Source organism: Aptenodytes patagonicus, chromosome 6 (genome assembly GCF_965638725.1).
Source record: "Aptenodytes patagonicus chromosome 6, bAptPat1.pri.cur, whole genome shotgun sequence".
Lineage (NCBI taxonomy): Eukaryota > Metazoa > Chordata > Aves > Sphenisciformes > Spheniscidae > Aptenodytes > Aptenodytes patagonicus.
The window spans coordinates 6163054-6183728 of record NC_134954.1 but is presented as its reverse complement, the minus strand read 5'-3'; the positions used below and the strand labels follow the sequence as shown (position 1 = coordinate 6183728).

Genomic DNA, 20675 nt, shown 5'->3' with positions numbered 1-20675 from the left:
ATCTCTCTTGTCTTTCAGTGAATGATAGTGTCTAGAAAGGGTATGTCCCTTCAGGAGAGAGGTGCCAATGTCCAACCGGCCTAATAACAATCCAGGGGGGTCACTGCGACGTTCACAGAGGAACACTGCTGGGGCCCAGCCACAAGACGACGCAGTAGGAGGAAGGTATGTTATCTCTGAATGTGTTTTAATGTATAAAAGCAAAATTGATGTTGTTTAATTAGAGAATGAAGTTTTCCATCCTGCAATCCAAGTACTGAAACTTGCATAAAATCTTTGCCCCTGAAGTGCTATCTGTACTGTTATTGTATGGAATGAAAACATGGATAACTTGCTATCACGCATGTTCAGCTAGAATAGCAATAGTAGATCTATGGGGAAAAGTGTAACTGAGCTGTATTCCACAAATCACAGGTAGTAACAAATTCCTTCCCCCTCTTCCTTCCCCGATAACAAAAATACGTCGGGGGGACGGGACAGGGAAACTCCGGTGTGTGAAATCTGGGAAAATCTGTATCTCTGTTAGAGAAGACTGAATAACTGGCACTTCTCTGTTCCCTTGCACTGCATGTTAATCCTGTGCAGCTTTTGAATAATTCCAGAACAAAAGGTTTGCCATCCTTTAATATACTTGTACTAGTGAGCAAGTGGACCAGGTTGTATTTGTTCTGTAAGTGGTTGCCTCTACAATGCAGAACGAAGAAGATCCTTGAAACTTTTCTGTGGATGCTGACTGTATAATTATTGCCATGTCCTTTAAGGAATTAAGAGTCTTCATCTGAGTGAGTGAGATAAGTCTTCCTTTAATTTTGTTAAAATATTAGTCTAATGAAGAAAGGTTATAGTATCACGGTAGGCAGCATCTATCTGTACTCTAATTCCTCAGAGGTGTTACTGGTGCAGTTGTTTGAATATGTGTATCTTGGGCTTGGGTTTTTTTTGTATAAGAGTATTAAAATATTGCAGGTCAGTGGCACAAAATAAAAAGTTTTTTACTATGAAGGAATTGAGCTATAACGTATAATGATGAGGTGTCTTTCTTACTAGTATAAAGTCTAACTGAGAACAAGGTCACTATTGAGTGGATGAAGGAGGCTAGCTGTTCTTCTAAGGAACCTTGGGGGGAATAATTCAATCTGCAAAATGTGGCTTCGCTTTTTCTAAACCAGTCTCTACTGTACAAATGGAAAAGCAGATGATAAACACAAGGCTTCTGTCCTGGGCTTCTGTAGCATAAGGAGGGGGAAGTTGCTGCCTTATGTAGCTGATTATTTTGCAAGCTAGAATTGTTTTTGGAGAATACTCCTTCTTTAACTGAGGCATGGTGAACCCTTCATTCCATTCTGTCCATTCTGTGTGGATGTCTGTTGGATATTGCCATACCAACTCTTTCCTTTTTCACCGAACTTGACCTGGGTGAATAACCCTCTCCCTAGAATAAAGAACTAGAGGCAAGTTATTTGGGCATGGGGTGGGGGATTCTTCTTCAGATATCTACTCTTTATTCAGATTTTATAGCAGAATGCCAGGGAGAAGCTCTACAGTGAGTCAGACAAATTGAAGAATTTTAGGGGTAGCACTATTTTCTTATAAGAAAGTTACTCATCCGGTGTTTTGATGCATTGTGATCTGTTACTTGTGCTGTCACACAATGATTCAAGATACAACTTGTCTTAAATGACTGGACCTTTTACACCCCTCACCAAATCTGTGTCAGTCAAACTTCCATGAGCAGAGCGTATTGCACTCCTGAACTATGTTAGACCTTTATCAGAACCAAAGCTCTTTGCTTAAGCAAAGAGGATGGAAGCTTACAATACTCTTTGAAAATGCAGGCTCTTTAGAACAGGACCTCCCCTGCCTTTCCATCTCTGAACAAGCATTTTCGGCTGGCAAAGCACGTAAAAAGGCCTGGATAAAGCATGCTGGTTAATATAAACTTTATAATGAATTCAGTTTCTCTTACTGTCTTCTGTATCTCCTCTTTAGTAAGCTGTTGGGCAGAAATGGCTATTGTACAAGGAACAATGTAAGACAGATCTATCATGTCCTTGAAAAATCTGTAGATGAAGTGGAAAGAGACAGGCTCTTGGATAACAGTCACTTTTTCTCTGGTTGCCTGTCTTTAGACACAAACCTCAGGACTCATCCTTCCATGCATCTAGGATGCAGTGGGATGGTATGTTCTAGTTCTGCTGCTGAACAGTACATAGGAGGGTCTAGAGTTCACAGTTTGATGTACCTTCTTCATTATGCCTTGCTGTACTCTGGTGATACATGCTGCTTTGGCTGCTATATTTAAAACAAACAAACCCAACAACAAAAGCAAAAAACGTCTACAACCAAACACACCTGTTCTTACATTAGTTTTTTTTTTGGGGCACTCAAGACACTAACTTATTTCCAGTCTCTTTCTCGCATTTGTCGTCCGTAAAGTGAAACTCTTCAATTTCAGCTGTAAAATCATTTAAATGAAGTGAGCAAACTGTGGAAAGACCAGTTTCAATAATACGCTCATATTGTGAAAATAACTGTGAGCTTAGGATGCATCTATGTTAGTATTTTAGTTGGAGTTGGGAATGTTCTTTTGAAGCAAATCTGTCATCCTCACCTGCTGTGCTTTGGCTAACGTCATGGAATGGTCTTGGAGTACTTGAATTGGAATCTTTTTGGATGAAACTAAACTGGAAGCTGTGCTCTAGGAGAGCAGTTCATGCATCCTGGGCACTTGTGGCTGTAATCTAGTCTGCTTTGAAGTAGAAATCATTGAAATGCATAGATGGTGGACATTGGTCCTTAACGGCAAGTATCTTGCTTTACAACTTTTCTGTTGATCTGTGCTACTTGTTGATGTAGTTGTACAGATAGCATGAGATTTTATTCAGCCACTTTATTAGATCCATGTGTCTCTTAACAAAACAAAACCAATACACAAACACCACCACCCCTGCCCCCAAACCCCACACAAAACAAAACTACTATTGTAGAGGGGAATTAAGCAGTAATGTGAGTCTGTAGGGGGTTGTTGCTTCATGCCTAAAATTAGCCACAAAGTTTATAAGCAAACTTAAGGGCCACACCTTCTAAAGTGTTGGAGAAGGTTACTTCAGTTTGGTCATAATATGCAATCATAACGCTTCGAGCAAGGACAAGTTTCGATAGCGTCTGAACTTGTGTAATGGATTGCATTTCTGCTTTGTATAAATAGCTTTCTAAATGCTGGAAATGCAACAGCTTTTTTCTTAAAGCTTTCTTGTGGCTAAGGTGCACACATTTTCAAAATACAAATTAAGTGACAAAAACTTGGAGAGTTTGTGGAGTTTGTCACTCGTACTGTAATTTCAGACTTTGGTGTGAAGTCCGCTAATCTAATGTAAGCGAGCAGTCGTATAGCTGTTGGTAGAATAGCCAAATGGCTTTGTAATAGCCTTAACTTTGCCTCTGTCTCTTGTGCTCTGACTGGAGTGAACACTACGATAGACTTCAGTTGAGGAAGGTGTTAAAAAGGAGAGAGGCTGGAGAATGATATCACTTCCAAGCTGAAATGCTAATGTATGTCTTTCTATAGTCCTTGACCTTTTTACAGCTTAAAGGTCTTTTGTTAAAACTTTATCAATTCAACTTGCTGAGCAGCTACTTTTCACTTGCATGAAGACTTTGGAAATTCCAAACTCCTTTCTGGTCTAGTATGTAAAACATAAATGCAGAATCTTCCTCTTGTGACATCTAAGACTGGCAGATTTGGCTTAACCTGGAAGCAACAACGCAAACCCATTTTCCTCTAGATTGGGCTTATTTGATGTAACCTAATAACATCAATACTTGCAGTCAAAATGTAGCGGGGGAAGCCTGTGATGTGTCTTCTGCTGGAGTTTTACTAGCCATTTCACACTCAACACGGTTACTTGATATGAGCTTTGAGTGTTTGATTTTTACAGTTGCATTTGTTTAAAAAACAAAAACCAGACAATGACGCTAGGCTCACAGACTGTAGAAAGATTGCTGCAGCACAAATTGGAAGTAAACTTAGCATCCATGATGTGTGCTTTTCTCTAAAAGAAGCAAGGGGTGTGTGTTTGAAAACAGATGTACAAACTGGTGAACTGTTTTCCTCCCCATGTATGCACATAAGCAAACTGGCCTTGGTGAAGTTGGACTAATGTGATTCTTCACCTTCTGTTCTCAGTAGTGATGTTGAAATAACTCTGTGCTTTGGATGACTTCCTGCTCTTGTGGATATTATAGTTCTTACTGGCTTTACTACCAGATTGAAAAGTATTCAGTGTTACCCTCCTAATTTAGAATTACTGTTACGATGGCACCTTCCTAATTGTACAGCATGAACCCTTGTCTGAACTATATCTTCCAGCACTTTCCATTGAAGGATGACTCTTTGCAGGTTTGTAAGGAAGCGATAATGATACTAAAGCTTCCATTTGCAGCAGTAAACCAAAGAGGAGTGGGAAGCAGATGCATTAATGAGAGCATTCTTTTCATGCGGGCAGGAGGAGGGGGTGGAAGGTACTTACTGTCACTTTCTTAACTCTGTATCTACATTGTCACCATGTGTGTTGAAGAATTGTGCCCTTGTGGCTTAAGTTCCCAGTGGTGCCATAGTATTTACTCTGAATGGGAGCAATTTGGAAGTGATATTGTGAGGCACACAATAAGATCTTTTCTGAAAGTGGTGCAGTTGACTGTTCCTTTCAGTCGTGAGCAATGTTTCAGTATATTGGTATGGAGTAATGGAAGTGGTCCTATGTGCTAAACTATTTACTAGTGCTACAAAAATTTATTTTTTTAGTGGCATGAAATGACAGTGGTGTTTATCTTTTAATCTGCATATTGTCAGTCTTCTGAAATCTTTAGGAACAGCGGTATTTAAGTAGGATATCAACTTGACATAAATCACTGTTATGCTGTTGCAGTTGTATATGAAAGTATGATACTTTAACAGATTTTTATGTTTTTGGAATATACTATATACATGTTCTTGTGCATTTGGGATTGAAGGCTAAATGAGAAATAAGAGATCCTTGTGAGCTGCATAGAGGCCATTGGTATAAGCAGAATCTGGAAAACTCTTTGGGCTGACCTTTTTCAAATACTAAAGCAAGAAGAATGCTTTTGTCAGTTATACTACTTTTGTTCTGAACAGGATTTGGTTTTGGACCAGTCTTGATAATATGTTAACTGTTAACATCTTACCTGAGACTTGTGTAAAAACTAGATTTAATGTTTGAATCGGTGGGGAAGACAGGTGGAGTATTTCTGAGGAGAGGAAGTAGGGTTTTTTTTACACAGCTTATTTCATCTGTGCTATTGCTTTTTTTTATTTCACTTTTGACAGAAGTAAAAGGGTGTTTAGTTTTGTAGACTTCATATTTGGAAGCATTTAATACCTTACTCCCAGCTGCTGAGGAACATGACTTAGATGAAACACTTTGTTTATTAACTAACTTCAAAAGGTGTATGTTTTTTTTTTTTTAATATGCACAGAGTAACTTTTTGAGGACAGGTTCTAGTTGGTTCTTTATTATGGTTTTTCTAAGGAAAGCTAAGGGCTGGCAGTTTCCACGGGATTGTTTATATAAACACTGCAAACTAAATGGTGGGTCACTTGTCAACTTCTGTATGTGTGTTACTCTAAACTGAGTGTCTGCCTGTGCATTAAGATGTGTATCAGCAGACCGCTTTGCCCAGTTGAGTGAAGCCTTGGAGTGGGTTACGAAACTGTTGGGGGGGGGGACACACCCCAAAATAACACTTGAAGGTGCAGCAAGTGCTCAATCTTCCTGGACCTGCCCCTGCAAATGGAAATGGACGAACACAAGCTCATAAATACTTACTGTATCATTTTTCATCACTAATGAGGAACTTAGCCTCTCAAAATATTTGTTGCTAGAGTATTTGTTTAAATGAAGCTTCTGAATGAATGAAAAGTTAATGGAAAAGACCAAAGAGCTTGTAACTAGGTAAGTTAAGAGTTAAAAGCCTTGAATTATGGGCAAAAGTACAGGTAGCTTACAGCCTTTAACAAGAATCAATCTTCCAGCTGCCCATGTACCTTTCATAGCACTTAGTTCTCCAACCCTTACTCTTTTTGTTTCTAGTTCATCAGACTATTCTACCTACCTTTGTATGTAAGTTAACTTTTAACGAGACCTTAAGCAAGCTGTCACAACCTTACTATAAATTGGGACAATGGCACTTGTTAGTTGGTATATGGTTAAAGTTCTTTTAACTTAATCCTGCAGTGTCTCCAAATTGTCAGTCTGCCATCATATAAATCTTAGAGGAGTTAATATCATGCTCCTCTTAACTGACATGCTACTGCACGTACAGTTGCTATTGTCTAGTGTACCTTCTCTTTTCAACACATGCAAGGTGAATGATTAACTCAAAGAATGAGAAGTGAGAGTACAGTAGGTCTTTAAAAATAAAATTTTTAAAAAAATCCTCATCAGTTTTGCCTCCCCACTTGTTACGTTTCTAGTGTAACCTTTCTGCTCTGGCTATGAGTGTTAGTTCTACTGATAGTTTGATGGATAAAGAAAATAAAGCAAATGCAAATAGTCTGCATGATACAGTGTTCATGATCCCCAGGTTATGGTTGTAGCTTTATTGGTCTACATAATCTCATGCTAATGTCCAATTTATGTTTGTAAAACTTGTAAGAACCTGAAGGGTCTAAAGGTGGAAGGGGGGAAGCCTGGAACAAGTGGAAACTCTTCAGTGCATGATTTAATAAGTACTTGATGTTTTGATATATTGCTTTAGCCATATTTTAGTTGAAAAGATCTTCAATTATTTGTGTTCTGTGAATACTTAAAGCACTAAGTTGAATCCAGTTCTAATTAAAGCAAAACAAAAATCTTTAAGGGAGAATAACCTTTTAAAATATACTTCAGAGTAAGTGAACCCTGATCAGTTAGCTTACATAAAAAGAGATTCCTGCCAAGTGTAAATTATGTAATAACTTCTGTTACTCCCATAATAAAAACATTTCAAGGGCAAAATTAAATTTCACGCCTTAATCTTTTGTTGGGAAAAGGAAAATCCAAACACTCAGGATTAGGTGAAACATTCCCAAGTTTACCTTGATGGAGTTTGCTATTGTGAGCTAAAGATCTAACTGTTTTATTTCACTTGTTTTTGATAGTAAAAATGATTTATTCTAGTATCAGAAATAAAAACAAATCACTGGAGTATGGAGAAGATGCTGTTAATTTAATCTTTTCAGACTGTTATGCTCTTAGAAAGATGAGCCACAGAAAATGTTTTGAATTATGTGCTGTCTAGGTGCATTCATCTGTTTGAGTAACTGACTAAATGAAAATACTTTGGAAGAAAACAGAGGAAGGAAAGTTATCAAGGAAAACAGTCACATTACTGAAGTTTTACCATTTCGACTCTGTAAGCAAATTATCATGTGGTTATCACTTAGGTGATTAGACTTGGTACTTTTTTCCTATTAAGGTTTATGTTAAAGTTTGTGTTGAAATCCTTAAGAGGATGGTGAAACTTTCTGGTCAACAGCAGGTTTAGCTCTGCCTTTGCTACTAGATTTCTGGCATTTGGTTGGAAGAAGCTATTTGAAAGCTTGTGGAACTCTTCTACCTCTTCCACTTACTCTTTTGGCCTAAACTTTTTGATGTTTGGGGTCATGGGTTGGAGCAGGACACTTAAATCTGAAGTCTACATTTTTTTCCCCTTCCCCCATATGATTCAAAGATGTTTGCATAGCTCAACTCAAAGGACTAGATAGCCTAGGTTAATAGCATATAAGTATATAATCAGCAGTTCTTTAACTCTGAAACGTTGCTTCTTACAGCATTAATACTAGGCTAGTTTGAAGTTTTGTAAAGGTTAGCGGTGCTTGGGGTTTCTGTAAAGGTAGGATATGAGCAGTAGAGTTTTCCTGGTGACAGCCGAGTCAAAAGTGTGTTTTATCCAGGGAATTACAAGTGAGATGTCTCTTGCCTTAGCAATTATTTATACTATGCTGTTTTAAATGCTGATGAGCTGCTGATGAGCTGTCTTTTCTGAGTCTTGCAGATGGTAATTCTCATTGGTTTTCAAAATAGACATGGAATATGTGAAGATGTAACTTAAGTCTTAAATTTTATCTATGGTATAGTATGATCTTTGTCCTCCAGCCAGAGCTCATACAATAAACGATTTTTTGCATGCAGCTGAAAGCTGCTTGGAAGACCTCTTGTAGCTTATCTATGTGAAACTCATGCCTTTCTCTGACATCACAGGTTTCCTGTCTCATCTGACTACCTTCATTGGTAGCGTGCATTTCTTCATTCCTCTTACCTCAGCTATTACCAAACAGCTCTCAATCCTTTGAATTGGTGGATCTGCAGCCAGAAAATAACTGGCAGGGTTGAGCTTTCCTACCAAGTGGAACTGGTTGCATTCCCATTCCGAGCATTTGATTTTCTTAAACTGAAGAGCAAAGAGACAAACGTGTAAATGCTCGTAACTGGATGAAGTCTTAATGCATGGAATCTTGAGGTTGATGAGTATGTATCTATTTCTGAGAAGAGGTCTTTGACAGGTGTTCTAGTCTTGTGCCTTACTGTGCTAGCTTAATGCTGAAGTGAACAATTCGGTAGCCTTGCACACCAGAAAAATTTGAGTTTATCTGCACAGCTCAGGTGTAAGAAGATGTTTTATTCATTTAAAATGACTAAATAATTGTGTGCTTTACAAAACAGTTACACCGGTAGTGATTTGTAACTGCACCAGGTGATTCTTTTGAAATATTGCTTTAATGTTAGGGGTTGATATGGAAAGGTTTGAAGCTGTAAACTAATATTTGTAAATGGTCCAAAAAATAAATAATAATTCCACCTACAGGTTTGCATCTGTATCTTGGAATCCTGATAGCTTTCTGTTTTGACTTTCTGCTGACAGGTCACATTTAGGGCAGGCAAAACATAAGGCACATAGCCCTCCTGAGAGTAGAAAATCTATTTCAAAGACACCCAAAGTGCAGTCTAACACTACTTCTGAGCAGTCCAAGGGACACTTTTCTAAAAGGTAATTGCGCTTCATATTCATATGTTAATCAGTGCTATCTGCGCTTCATAACTGTGTATAATATATCTAGTTATACAGAGTTCTTGTAAAATGTATGACTAATAGATTCTAATTAATCTAGGTATTGAATTCAGTGGATATATTTCAGTGTTGCACATTGTGTTTTGTTTTTCTAATTCACCAACTAAGAGCATTCCATCAGTGATGGGGAGGACATGATTTCTGCATAACTAGTCCTGGAATACTTGCAAGGTCTTTCTCCCCTTTTCCCAGTTCATGTTGGGGGAAGATTGCCCAAGGAGTTCTGAGCAACGTCCAATATTTATTGAAACATGTAATAATCTAAAGTATGCCTGTGTTCAGGGTAATCATCTTGGTCATGCTTTGTCTGGTCTTCATACACTTCTGCTAGATACACTGGAATAGTTTTCTATGATGTAGAAGAGAATTTTCCCATTTTTGTGTGTGATTCATTACCTCAATTTCAAGATTGATGAGAAACTATCCTTTCATTAAGAGCCTGCCTTGAACTAGAATCCAGTTATGACTAGTTATGCATTACTGAACACTCCTTACTCTCTTTTGGAACTTACATTCTCAAACATTCAGATAATAGCTTCATGGCTTGAATTTTTTTCTTTTTAATCAGTTCGACATATCTATTAAAAAAAAAAAATCAGATAGTAAAATATATCCAAGTTACCTCATATCTTCCTCTTTTAAAAAAAGCACTGTACTGTGCTTTTATTTTGCAATTTATTTTAGTTTTCATGCTAGCAAAGACTTGCAATATGACTGTTCTCATACAAGCATGGTTTTTTTCTTGTTTCAATGTAAACTTAATAATCAACAATGTTTCTTACGTGCGGTTTTCTTTATTATTAGAGAATGCTGACACTTATCTTGCAAAACTGTTGCAACTGTGAGGTTTCTTGAATTCAACACTAACACTGTTCCTGCTTACTTCTACAGAGGCTGTAGTTCATCTGCTGTTTTAATACCGCAACAAGAAGATCCAGAGAGAGTCAATACTTCAGAAAAGCAAAAAACGGGGCAAGTGCCTAAGAAAGACAATTCTCGAGGAGTTAAACGCAGTGCTAGTCCAGATTACAGGAGGACCAATTCTCCTAGCTCTGCTAAAAAACCCAAAGCACTTCAACACACTGAAACTTCCTTGGAAACTAACAAGCCACATACTAAATCTAAGAGAAGACACTTAGACCAAGAACAGCCGAAGTCTACACAATTGCCATCAACAAGCAAGGCTCACACCAGAAAGGGTGGAGCTGCTGGTAGCTCCCGAAGTCAGAAGAGGAAAAGGACAGAGAATCTGTCTTGTATAAAGAGTGGTTCAGCAGTTGAATCAACTGGCGCTGAAGAAAAGTCAGCAAAACTCTCCAAGCTGGCTTCAAAATCGGTGACCTCAGCCAAAGCTGGGTGTAGCACCATCACTGATTCTTCTTCTTCAGCTTCCACATCCTCCTCCTCTTCTGCTGTTGCCTCTGCTTCTTCTACTGTTCCTCAGGGTGCCAGAGTGAAACAGGGAAAGGACCAGAATAAGGCTAGACGTTCCCGTTCTGCATCCAGCCCCAGTCCAAGAAGGAGTAGCAGGGACAAAGAACCGAGTAAAACAGGTGGCTCTTCAAAGTTTGACTGGGCTGCTCGATTCAGCCCAAAAGTCAGTCTCCCTAAAACAAAACTGTCTCTACCAGGCTCTTCCAAGTCGGAGACATCAAAACCTGGACCTTCAGGACTACAGGCTAAGCTAGCAAGTAAGTTGTTCTTTTGTGGAAGAATAAGCATATATGACTTTAAAATCAAGTCTCCTAAACAAATACTTTCATTGTTTTCAGGCTTCTTGGGATCTTCTTAGAGAAATTAATTTTTAGTGTGTTCTGCTGAGCTTTTAAGTAAAGCTGTGACTGAAGCTATTTATAGCTAAAGCAAATGATTTAAGTACAGTCAGTGTTCTGTAAGTTTAAGTTGCTTCTCTGTCTTGCAAATCAATTTTTAAAAATAAAATATATGCAAAATAGTTGGATGTTGTGATGGGGACATATATGTTATAAAACTCTCTTGACTATATTCCTCCTGTCAGACTTTTTCTTTTCTCATTTTCTTAAGTCTTCTGTCCCGAAGTGGGAATGATGAATGCTGGAAAACAAGTAGATAATATGTGGCTTGTTGTTTCAAGCCCACTTTCCTAATTTTTCCTTACTGTGAGAATCTCTGATGTTACTTTAAGAACAGTAGTCTTCTAAACCTAGTGTACCTAGTGCCTAGGACGTTAGTCACTTTATCTTTTCAATTTTTCCTACAAAATATGTCCTCTCTCCGGTGCGGAATTTGAATAGCAGGTACTGTTCTTGGACTTTGTCACTAAAAAATATAGGCTGTCTCCAAGCAGAGCACCTGCTTGCTAGTGTGCAGATATGCTTGTAGCTCCGTGCCTTGAACAAAATTTTTTTGAAATGCACTATGCTGCTTTTGTGTACTGTATGATTTACTTACAGTATGTATTCTCTAAAACTTGACTTAAGAAGTTGGATTCCTAAGCTTGCTTACTGTTTTTCGTTTACCTAGACATGATGACAAGTAGCCTGTCCCAACTGGGGCATGTCTATAGCTAATACTAATGCAGGAAATATGTGAAATAAACAAGAGCAACTGGATGTCTTCCTGTATAATCAAAATAGATTTAATTGACCAAACGGGCTTGTTTTGGATAACTTGCATGACCGGAGTATTGATTCTGGAATGACCTAACCTAATCGAGGAAGAATGGCATTGGGGAAGGGGAGAGGAGTTACTTTCTTTATGGCAAGGTTTTATCTACCTGCTCCATGATTCAAGACTTAACTGGATGATGAATTCCAGAGTAAAAACTCTGAATTTCCACAGGGTGGAGAGAGGGGGAAGTGGGTAGCAATCGGGCAAGAATGGGACTGACCAACAAGTTCTTAGCTAAGCCTGTCCTTGTTACAGGCAACTTTTTAGCAATGAAGAAAAGCAACAGGGAGGAGAAAGAATTTACCTCCAACAAGTGAACAACGAGAAGGTGAAGGCAGAGAGTAATTTATGTGACAAATTACAAAACTTCAGCAAGGAGTGAGAAGGGGAAGGGTGGGATAGCACAATGTAAGGGGAGTATGTGTTGAGTAGCTTGAAAAACAGCATTGAGAATATGAGCCTGAACTGTCTTCGCAAAGAATGTACTGAGAAAGCCAGCTTGACTAGCTTTAGCTCTTCCATGACCTGAAAGTCATCTTTTGCAAAAAGATAAACTTAAGTTGAACTAAGACATTCAAGTATATATCACAAGACCAAGTTGGTATGGACTGTAGCTATATGTGTGTATGTATAAAAAGTCACTGGTAAGGGGCACAAAGCATGGTGAGAGACATTTCTACTCAATAGAGGTGAAAGTTACTTTCTCTAGGTGGCGTCCCAATTTGAGGAGGGGGAAGTACTAACAGGTGATACTAAGTAGTCTAAAATGTCTAATGCCTCTTTATTTTTACTGTAGCTTACAGCAAAACTTACTCCAATGGTTATTATGTTGAATATCATGGATCAGAGTAAGTGATTATACTGAATATCACTAGGAGTAAGAACTCAATCTAGAATAGAAGAAAAGTGTTAAACTTTATGGTATTTTCAAATAGTCTCACCCTTTCAAATAGTGCATTAGAGCTCTTTAACAACAGATTGAAGTGATCTTGGAAGCAACAGTAACTATTGTTAGCTTAGCCCCTTTTTTAAAAAAAGAGGAAATAACTTGTCTGTCATACAGCTTCACTAACTCAAAAATATTGGGACAAATTTGAGATATTTTAACAAAATATGCATTTTGGATAATGCTGAGAAGTGTCAAGAAATATTAAGAAAATAAACCCCCAGGGCAGGTTTTTAAGGAAGAATGGATAAATTTAAATTTATTTTCTGTAGCAAGCCTAGTACCCTTAGAGGATAAGGGAGCAGAAGTAGGTGATTTTTCACACAAATATTAACACCCCTAAAGCTTTCTAAAGCAGTAAGGCAAACATCTAGATTTAATTATTGAGGTGTACACCCCTCTGCTTGGAAACGTGTCCTTAGAAGTCACAGTAATCCTGTGTAGAAAGTGAAAGCTACAACTCAGTAGGCTTGTATAGGGGTATAATATAAAACGGATGTATGAAGTTTGAAATAGGGCTTACAGAACGAGTGGGAGAGAAACAAAAAACAAACATGCAAACATAACTCTGTAAGGAGCTGCAAAAACTTCGGGGAAAAATGATGGGGGGGAGTGGTTCTAGGAAGAAAAATGGGAGGAGAGGGGAGATTATTCTGGCTAACATATGGTCAGTCATGTCTATATAAATGCAATGCTGTTCACTTCTGGGTATTGCAGTTCAGGAAGTACAAAAAGAATTATCAGTAGTTGTGATCTTTGAAGGAAAAACTAGAAGAGCTGAGCTGGCTTAGTCTACTGAAGAAAAGAATGAGGAGAGACATGGTTGCCATCTTTGCAGAAGCTTTTCACGTATTGGAGGGGAGTACCTTGAAGTGTCTTGTCCAGTCCCCACTGGATAATTGGTGTTAAATGCAGCCAAGGTGACTCTCAGAGTCTTCAGCTACACAGCAGTCTGTGTAACTGAGCAGTGACATCACAGAACAACAGCTGTAGAATTTGTTGGAAGAATAAAAACAGGCTAGACTGAAGTTTTTCACCGCCATTTTTGTAGCTATATATTTCTTGATGGGGGTGGCTTGGAAGGCAAGTTTCTTGTTTTGCTCTCTTGCTTTGACTATTTTCACATCCCCTTCAAGCCCTGTATTTTGTAGGGGCTTTTTAAATGTTGTGAATTGGGTCATCTTGCTGCTATGTAACAATATAAAACCAAGCTTAATTATGTCTCCATTATTAGGGAGGTCTCTACTGCCCTTTGTAGTGTCTTGTGGCCCTTAAGTAGGAAGAAGCTGGCAATGATGGCTGGGACAGTGCTGAAAGCAGGGTAACTTAGGGTAGCTGTCCCTGACTGAGAAGCCCCTACCTAATGCTTCAAGATTTGGGGGGCTAGAGGGATTATTGGGATAATAAAAAGCCACGTGAAGTGAACACGGGAGTGTGAATGGTGTATAACTCCTGGCTTCAAGGGATTTGGCAGAGGTGAGGGAGAAAAGAATCTGAAACTAGCTCTGAATTAGTTTATTTGGGATTGTGGGTGACAGTGCTATTGCGTGATGGTCATTAGAGTCTTAGAGTTGTGGACTTGGGATTGAGAAAATAAGATGACTAGCTTGGAGATACTTGCTTTAATTGCTGTGATGGGCTGTAATCAAGAGCTGGGGATGTCTGGGTTGGTACTGAGGGATGGGAATAGTGGAGTATTAGAATGACAGGAGGTTGTCTTGCCTTCCCCTGCCACAGCTATTTTCACCCTATCTTTATTGCGTGAGGAGGAGAGCAGCCCAACACAGGAGCCAATCTGAAGTCTAAACTTCCAGTCCTAACAAGTAAATCTCTACTGATTGTCTTTCTGAACTGCAAATAAAGGGCTTTCCAGGTTATGGACTGTGAAAGTTTGACTAACTTTGTTCTGGCTTGGGTAATACACTCAGACTTAAAATAAGTGAATGCAGTTACAGCTGCATTCAGAACTTGTTTCTTTCACACAACAAAAAATGTCTTTAAAAAAAAAAAAAATGCTGACCAGTAAACACACTTAAATGTGAAGATGTTCTTAAGATTTTTTTTTTTCTTTTTATTTCTGTTAGGCTGTGCTGTTTCAGGTTTAGCCTGTTTGGGTCTATTTTCCTTCAGAGTCATTAACATGAGTGTTTGGCATGCAGATAGGATGATGTCAGGGCATAAGCAATATATCTGTTTGCCATAAGGAAACCTATGCCTCTGCTTTAATTCTGAAGTTTACATCTAAAGTTTTTGCAGTTGCTGAATATGAACTGCTTAAACCTAATTTTCTTTTTGTTTATTGAAAGTCCATCTCTGTTCATAACTTTTACTAGCTCTTTGAAACAGATCTCTTGACGATAGCTCTGTATATTACAGAAATAGTGCTGAATAAACAACTTCTGGAGATGAACATCAAACCAATTCCCCTGAAATCCCTTGCTGTCTTTTCCTTCGTGAGGCAGTCACAGGGCATCTCTAATCCCATCTCTCTGAATGCTGGTTGTGTCCTATTTACCAGGGAAGGCTTGGGGCTGTTAGCCTCCTGCAACTCCTATAGATACAGGACTAACGCTCAGTTGGGAGAGCACACTGGCAGCAGTGTGTTAAGGGGGAGATCAAATTTTGATGACAATGCGAGTGAAAGGAAGAAGGTTCAGTCCTATGCTGAAGAAATTGGCAGTCCTGAGCTTATAGTATTGGGAAGACTCAAAGGATTTGCAAAAGATGCAGGTGGTAAGATTGACTTAAGGAGCCTTCTTCAACAATGAACTTTAAGGGCAGAGAGTGGCATTGAACAGCAGGAAGGGAACAAGCTCTGAGAAGTCTTTTGTCGCTTCCTTTTTAGCTTTTGAAATTAATAGAGGGAGGTGGAAGCTCATATGTGCCCTGGTAGGTACATCAGAGGTGGAGAAATAAAGACTTGAGAAAAGAGAAACATGCAAAAAGATCTGACAAGTAGAACATTCTTCCTGAGCAGCAGGAGAAAATGAGCTCAACTCTTCTGGGTGCTCAGGCTGTGATACATTCTGCAGCTCATCCACCAAGCGGTAACTGGGTAACTCCTTTACATTCTCTAAAACCCTCTTACTGAGGTAATTCAGTTTAAAGAGATGGCTCAGCTAATTCAATGCAAATAATTTAATACTTTTTCTCTTATGGAGAAGGACAGCCCATTTCACAGCTTCATAGCCCTACTGCTTCATGGTGTCTGTGTTCATCTGACCCATGTTAAGCAAACTCAGCTCACCAACCTGGCAGAATACTAATGGAGCAAGAAAGTCTATCAGGTGTGCACTTTGTGTGTATTGGGATTGCTTTGGGGACAATAAGACATGAGTGTACCGTACTGCTAAACAACAACAAGCTGTTAAGCTAGCTCTGCTGTTTTGTGAAACCTTTGCCCTTAGCAGAAATCCTATTTTGATCCAAGTTAAGTCAGTCTTATTTCACTTACAGTGGATGTGTGATAGCCTATTACTAAGCTGATATGAAGTTACTTAATATTTAGGTCTCACTGCTTGCAAATGAGCACCCACAGATTTGAAGTAGTAAGTGGCGTGCTGACATAAAGAATTAAAATGTATCTGTATATTTTTCCAGTGAACTCTACTGTAACAGGGTGATTAACTTATTCTTCTAAATGTAAAGCAAAAGTACATCTCACTAGAATTTCACCATACTGTTACAGGTACCGAGTAGCCTACTTTTCCATATATGTAATATGAACTCAGAGTGGTAAACACATTTTATCTGTGGAGTAATACAGTGCTATGCTAGTGCCAGTTAAAGCATGCGTTTTCTATTGTAAAATACAACCAGCCATGAGGGGAGCTTTGTTGTGTACTTCTAGTACTTGAGAAGCTTAGATAGCTATGGCATGGGATCCTGCTACAACTGTTTCAAACTGTTTTTGTCTTGTATCTCTACTTTATGACGCACTCCTCTTCCTTTCCCCCCGGCCTGTGAGTGTCTTACTGTACGTAAATAGGGTTGGAGTCATCATGTATTTCTGTTGTAGCAACTTCAACTTAAATTTTTTGTTTGAAAGCATACGTAGTAAAAATGCTACTGCTTTTTTGAATATTTGAAAGAGTTACATACTTTGTTCTGTACGTACAGACCATCTGAAAATTCAAGTGGCTGGCCTGCTTTAATTCAGTGCTTGGTGGCTGTTAAATACAGAACCTTGTTGTTTTCTTAAGGTTGCCAAATTTCTTGAGTCAGTAAGCCAGGTGTGTGGTAAATACATGAATACAGCTACCTGAAAGGAGGTTGTAGCGAGGTGGGGGTCGGTCTCTTCTCCCAAGTAACAAGCGATGGGACAAGAGGAAATGGCCTCAGGTTGTGCCAGGGGAGGTTTAGATTGGATGTGAGGAAAAATTTCTTCACCAAAAGGGTTGTCAAGCATTGGAACAGGCTGCCCAGGGAAGTGGTTGAGGCACCATCCCTGGAGCTATTTAAAAGGCGTGTAGATGTGGTGCTTAGGGACATGGCTTAGCGGTAGACTTGGCAGTGCTAGGTTAATGGTTGGACTTGATGATCTTAAAGATCTTTTCCGACCTAAATGATTCTGTGATCAGGTTAACCTTTGTCTGCATGGAACTTAACTGCACTCAACAGTGTGTTCCTGGGTCAAATATAGTACAATGTTTGAAAGGACAGACTATTGACCAGGTCAATAATAGCTTTTCAGATCACTTTCCCTTTCCTGTTAACTATCCAGTCAGAAACTGCATAGTTATCGTTTCATCCCTCAGTACCACAACTCAGCATTCCTGGAATGTTTTAGGATTAAGGAAATAAACAGGAGCCAGTTTGATAGGTACTGTGCTCAAAAACATTGCACATTTAAATATGTTTTATTTTTGCTTTGTTGCCAGAAGAGGGAGCAGTGATCTAACTTTCTCACTTTTTGAAAACCATTTACATCTGTTCTAGTAATAGTATGTCTAAATCGAATGTTATGGGGTTCTTCTTTTTTATTTTTTTTATCTATTTATTGTAGAGGTGGGGGGGACTGAAATGTAAAGTTGGGCCTGATAAGGATTTTTGATTTTTTTAACACTTCAATTATCAGCCTTCTGGTCTGGAAGCTATTATGAGATATTTCAGCCTGATAGTAAGCTTGCTCATCATCTGAGAATGTTGTGTTGCATGGGGGTTTTGTGTGTCTAAGATTTACCTGGTTCTGCAGTGGGGTGTGTCATGAAGCCATTGTTCTGATAACCTAGAACAAATTTATATCAGTTGGGTCAGTCTTCAACAGTGCAAATACTTCTAAATTAAAAACTTGAACTCCTTTTCCAAAGCTGTGAAGATACGCTTGGTTATTTGCCTCAAGGAAGATCTTATGACAGTGATAGGGGTTGAAGGGATGTGGTTGAAATGGGAACACAAATAATACACGACAGATCTCAACACTGGCAGTGCTTGACTCCTGGAGGGGAGCATGGTTTTCATTTAAGGCAGTTATTCTTAAGCCATACTAATGTGAAGAAAACTGACTAAAAATGATGATTCAGCTAGTGAAAAAGGTTAAGTTTATGCTGTACAGATTTACTCAGAGGTGAGGGAAAACAGATGCAACCACCACTGCCCCCCCCCAGTGTAATTTCTTTTTCTCTCTTTGTCTAAAGCTAAAGCATCTTCTTTTAAGTGTTTTGAACATCAACATGTGGAAATAATAAACTTGTATCTCATATCTGTTTTAGCATGAGAAAGTTATAGAAGAGCTTCTAAGTCTGTAGTGTGTAGGTTAGGAAAAGGTGTCTAGGTAACAACTTTGAGTTTAGTATTGCTTAACTCAAAATAATGAGTAAAAGTATCTGAACCTTTCTTTTACTGGTATAGCAGTTCAGTGTAAGGTGACTAAAAGCTGATGTGGGCTTATTGTGGTTCTTAAGTAAAGCTGTTCTTCTACACAGAAGTTTTGTGTACACTGAAGTTTTATTTCTTTGTAAAACTGCTGTGTATTTAAAGACTGATTTACTCAATTCTTTACATATTACATAGGTCTAAGAAAGTCTACAAAGAAGCGCAGTGAATCACCACCTGCTGAGCTCCCCAGTTTGCGGCGGAGCACACGGCAAAAGACCACGGGCTCCTGTGCTAGCACCAGGTAAAACTTAAGATAATGAAACATGATCACTGCAGTGGGTTGATATTAATGTCATTTTCATGCATGAAAACTGGCCTTGTCTATCTTACTTTGCTATTGTAGAAGTAGCTGTAGCTTTTCAGGCCTGCTGGGTTACTCTCTACACCAGTGTCATGGATAGTGCATAGAATTTGTCACCATCAGACCTTCAGTAATTCCCTCAGCTGTGAGGGTGGAGGAAAAGAAACACCCAAAGCCAATATTACAAATTTAAGTAATCCATTCCTTAGGAAGGTGGTGTTTAAAAAGATACTAAGCACTGAGAGAGAGAGTGCTGAACTACTGTCCATCATGAATAATAAAATAGATGACTATTTTGAAAACTCCACCCAGGAGTCTGTTTTAATAGTGTACATTGTTGAGCTGACTCAGCTTGTCAGCAGCTGCATCTGAACTATACGACAAATATCTAAGTACTTAATATACCTTCTGATGCGGGGGAAAATTAGTCATAGAATCATAGAATAGTTTGGGTTGGAGGGGACCTTTAAAGGTCACTAATAATTTTAAACAGCTGGTAGATTAAATGGCAGGGGAGAGTAAATGTGTCCTGTGATGCAAAAAAATTTTGTAGTTGCATATATTCTGAAGCTAGACTTACGAAGCCTTAACAAGCTTTATTTTTTTTTTCCTTATGCCTAAACTACGTTTAGTTGTTCCAGCACAACTTCTTTTCCCTCTTCCATGCCATAAAAAAAAGCTTCTGACGCTTGATTCTGTTGTCAAGTGTACATTTGAATTTGACTGTTTACTTTGTAGGCATATATATTTGTAGTGGTGATGACAGTAGTGTTTGAAAAAGCAAATTTAAAAAGGCTCATGCCCTCATACTTGATCTGGCACTGAAAACAAAGTTGAACATCAGAGTTCTCTTTGTGCTTTCAGTAGTTCAGAACTTCCTTTAAAGATAGTTACTCTGTCATCAAACTTCTCAAATGTGTATGTGATTTGTAACTAACAGTCACTTTAATCTTGCTCATATTGACTATTATATTTTAGTAGACTGCCTTGTCTTGAAGGATGTAATGTAAGGACCTAGCTGTAATGCGTTAGTATAAACAAATCGTCGCCATGGTGTGGGGCAAGGAGGGTAAAGAAGAGTTGGATAATCTTGTGAAGACTGATTCTTACACAGTTCTGTTAGTTTGCGCAACTTTGTGGTAGTGATCTACGTAAATGTTATCTGGTTTTGAGTAGTCTCACGTTAATAAATCTTTGTCTTAGTTCATAAGGTCCAAAACTTCTGTTTTTTGAATCTTTAGTCGGCGAGGCTCTGGCCTGGGCAAAAGAGGAGCAGCTGAAGCTCGCCGACAGGAGAAGATGGCTGATCCTGACAACAACCAGGATGGAGTTAACTCTTCAGCTGCGCGTACAGATGAGGCTCCCCAGGGAGCTGCAGGTAAGAAGAAATTCCAACTGAAGCATTTTTAGTATAGTTGCTGATATAAACTACTTTGCATTTAAAAATAATTAAATGGATTAAGTTCTGGGGAGAAATTATTATTTAAGCTGGTACAGCTGGTAAATAAATCTGCAAGGTTTTTGAGTGAGAGGGACCTTTATTTTTGAATCTGATCTCTTGGATATCTGGTACATGTTTCAGTCATGCTTTTTTGTAGTCTCCAAACTATGTCCAATAAAGCAGACTTTAGTTTTCAGGCGTCTACCTCTTTTTCTTTTTTTTTTTAAAGTAACTTCAGCTGATGCTGTATAAATTACTGTACTGCCAACTGAAGAGACACCAAACTGTTCAGAATACAGAAGGCATGCATTTACCTGTAAAAGCTCTTT

The 20675-nt window shown here is 38.7% G+C and overlaps 1 protein-coding gene across 11 annotated transcripts in view; it reads left to right on the top strand.

Annotated features, from left to right (window-relative positions):
- The window catches only part of TRIP12 (thyroid hormone receptor interactor 12), an 82212-nt gene that overhangs the window by 27281 nt on the left and 34256 nt on the right, over positions 1–20675 (top strand). For 8 of the 11 annotated variants that reach the window (XM_076340943.1, XM_076340948.1, XM_076340947.1 and 5 more), the window contains 5 exons: positions 19–165; positions 8926–9051; positions 10024–10823; positions 18740–18845; positions 20147–20283. In XM_076340943.1, the coding sequence (XP_076197058.1) occupies positions 68–165; positions 8926–9051; positions 10024–10823; positions 18740–18845; positions 20147–20283 (1267 nt within the window). In that variant the 5' untranslated portion in view covers positions 19–67. The remainder of the gene's footprint in view (positions 1–18; positions 166–8925; positions 9052–10023; positions 10824–18739; positions 18846–20146; positions 20284–20675) is intronic. The other 3 variants (XM_076340951.1, XM_076340950.1, XM_076340949.1) reach the window with 1 other exon arrangement.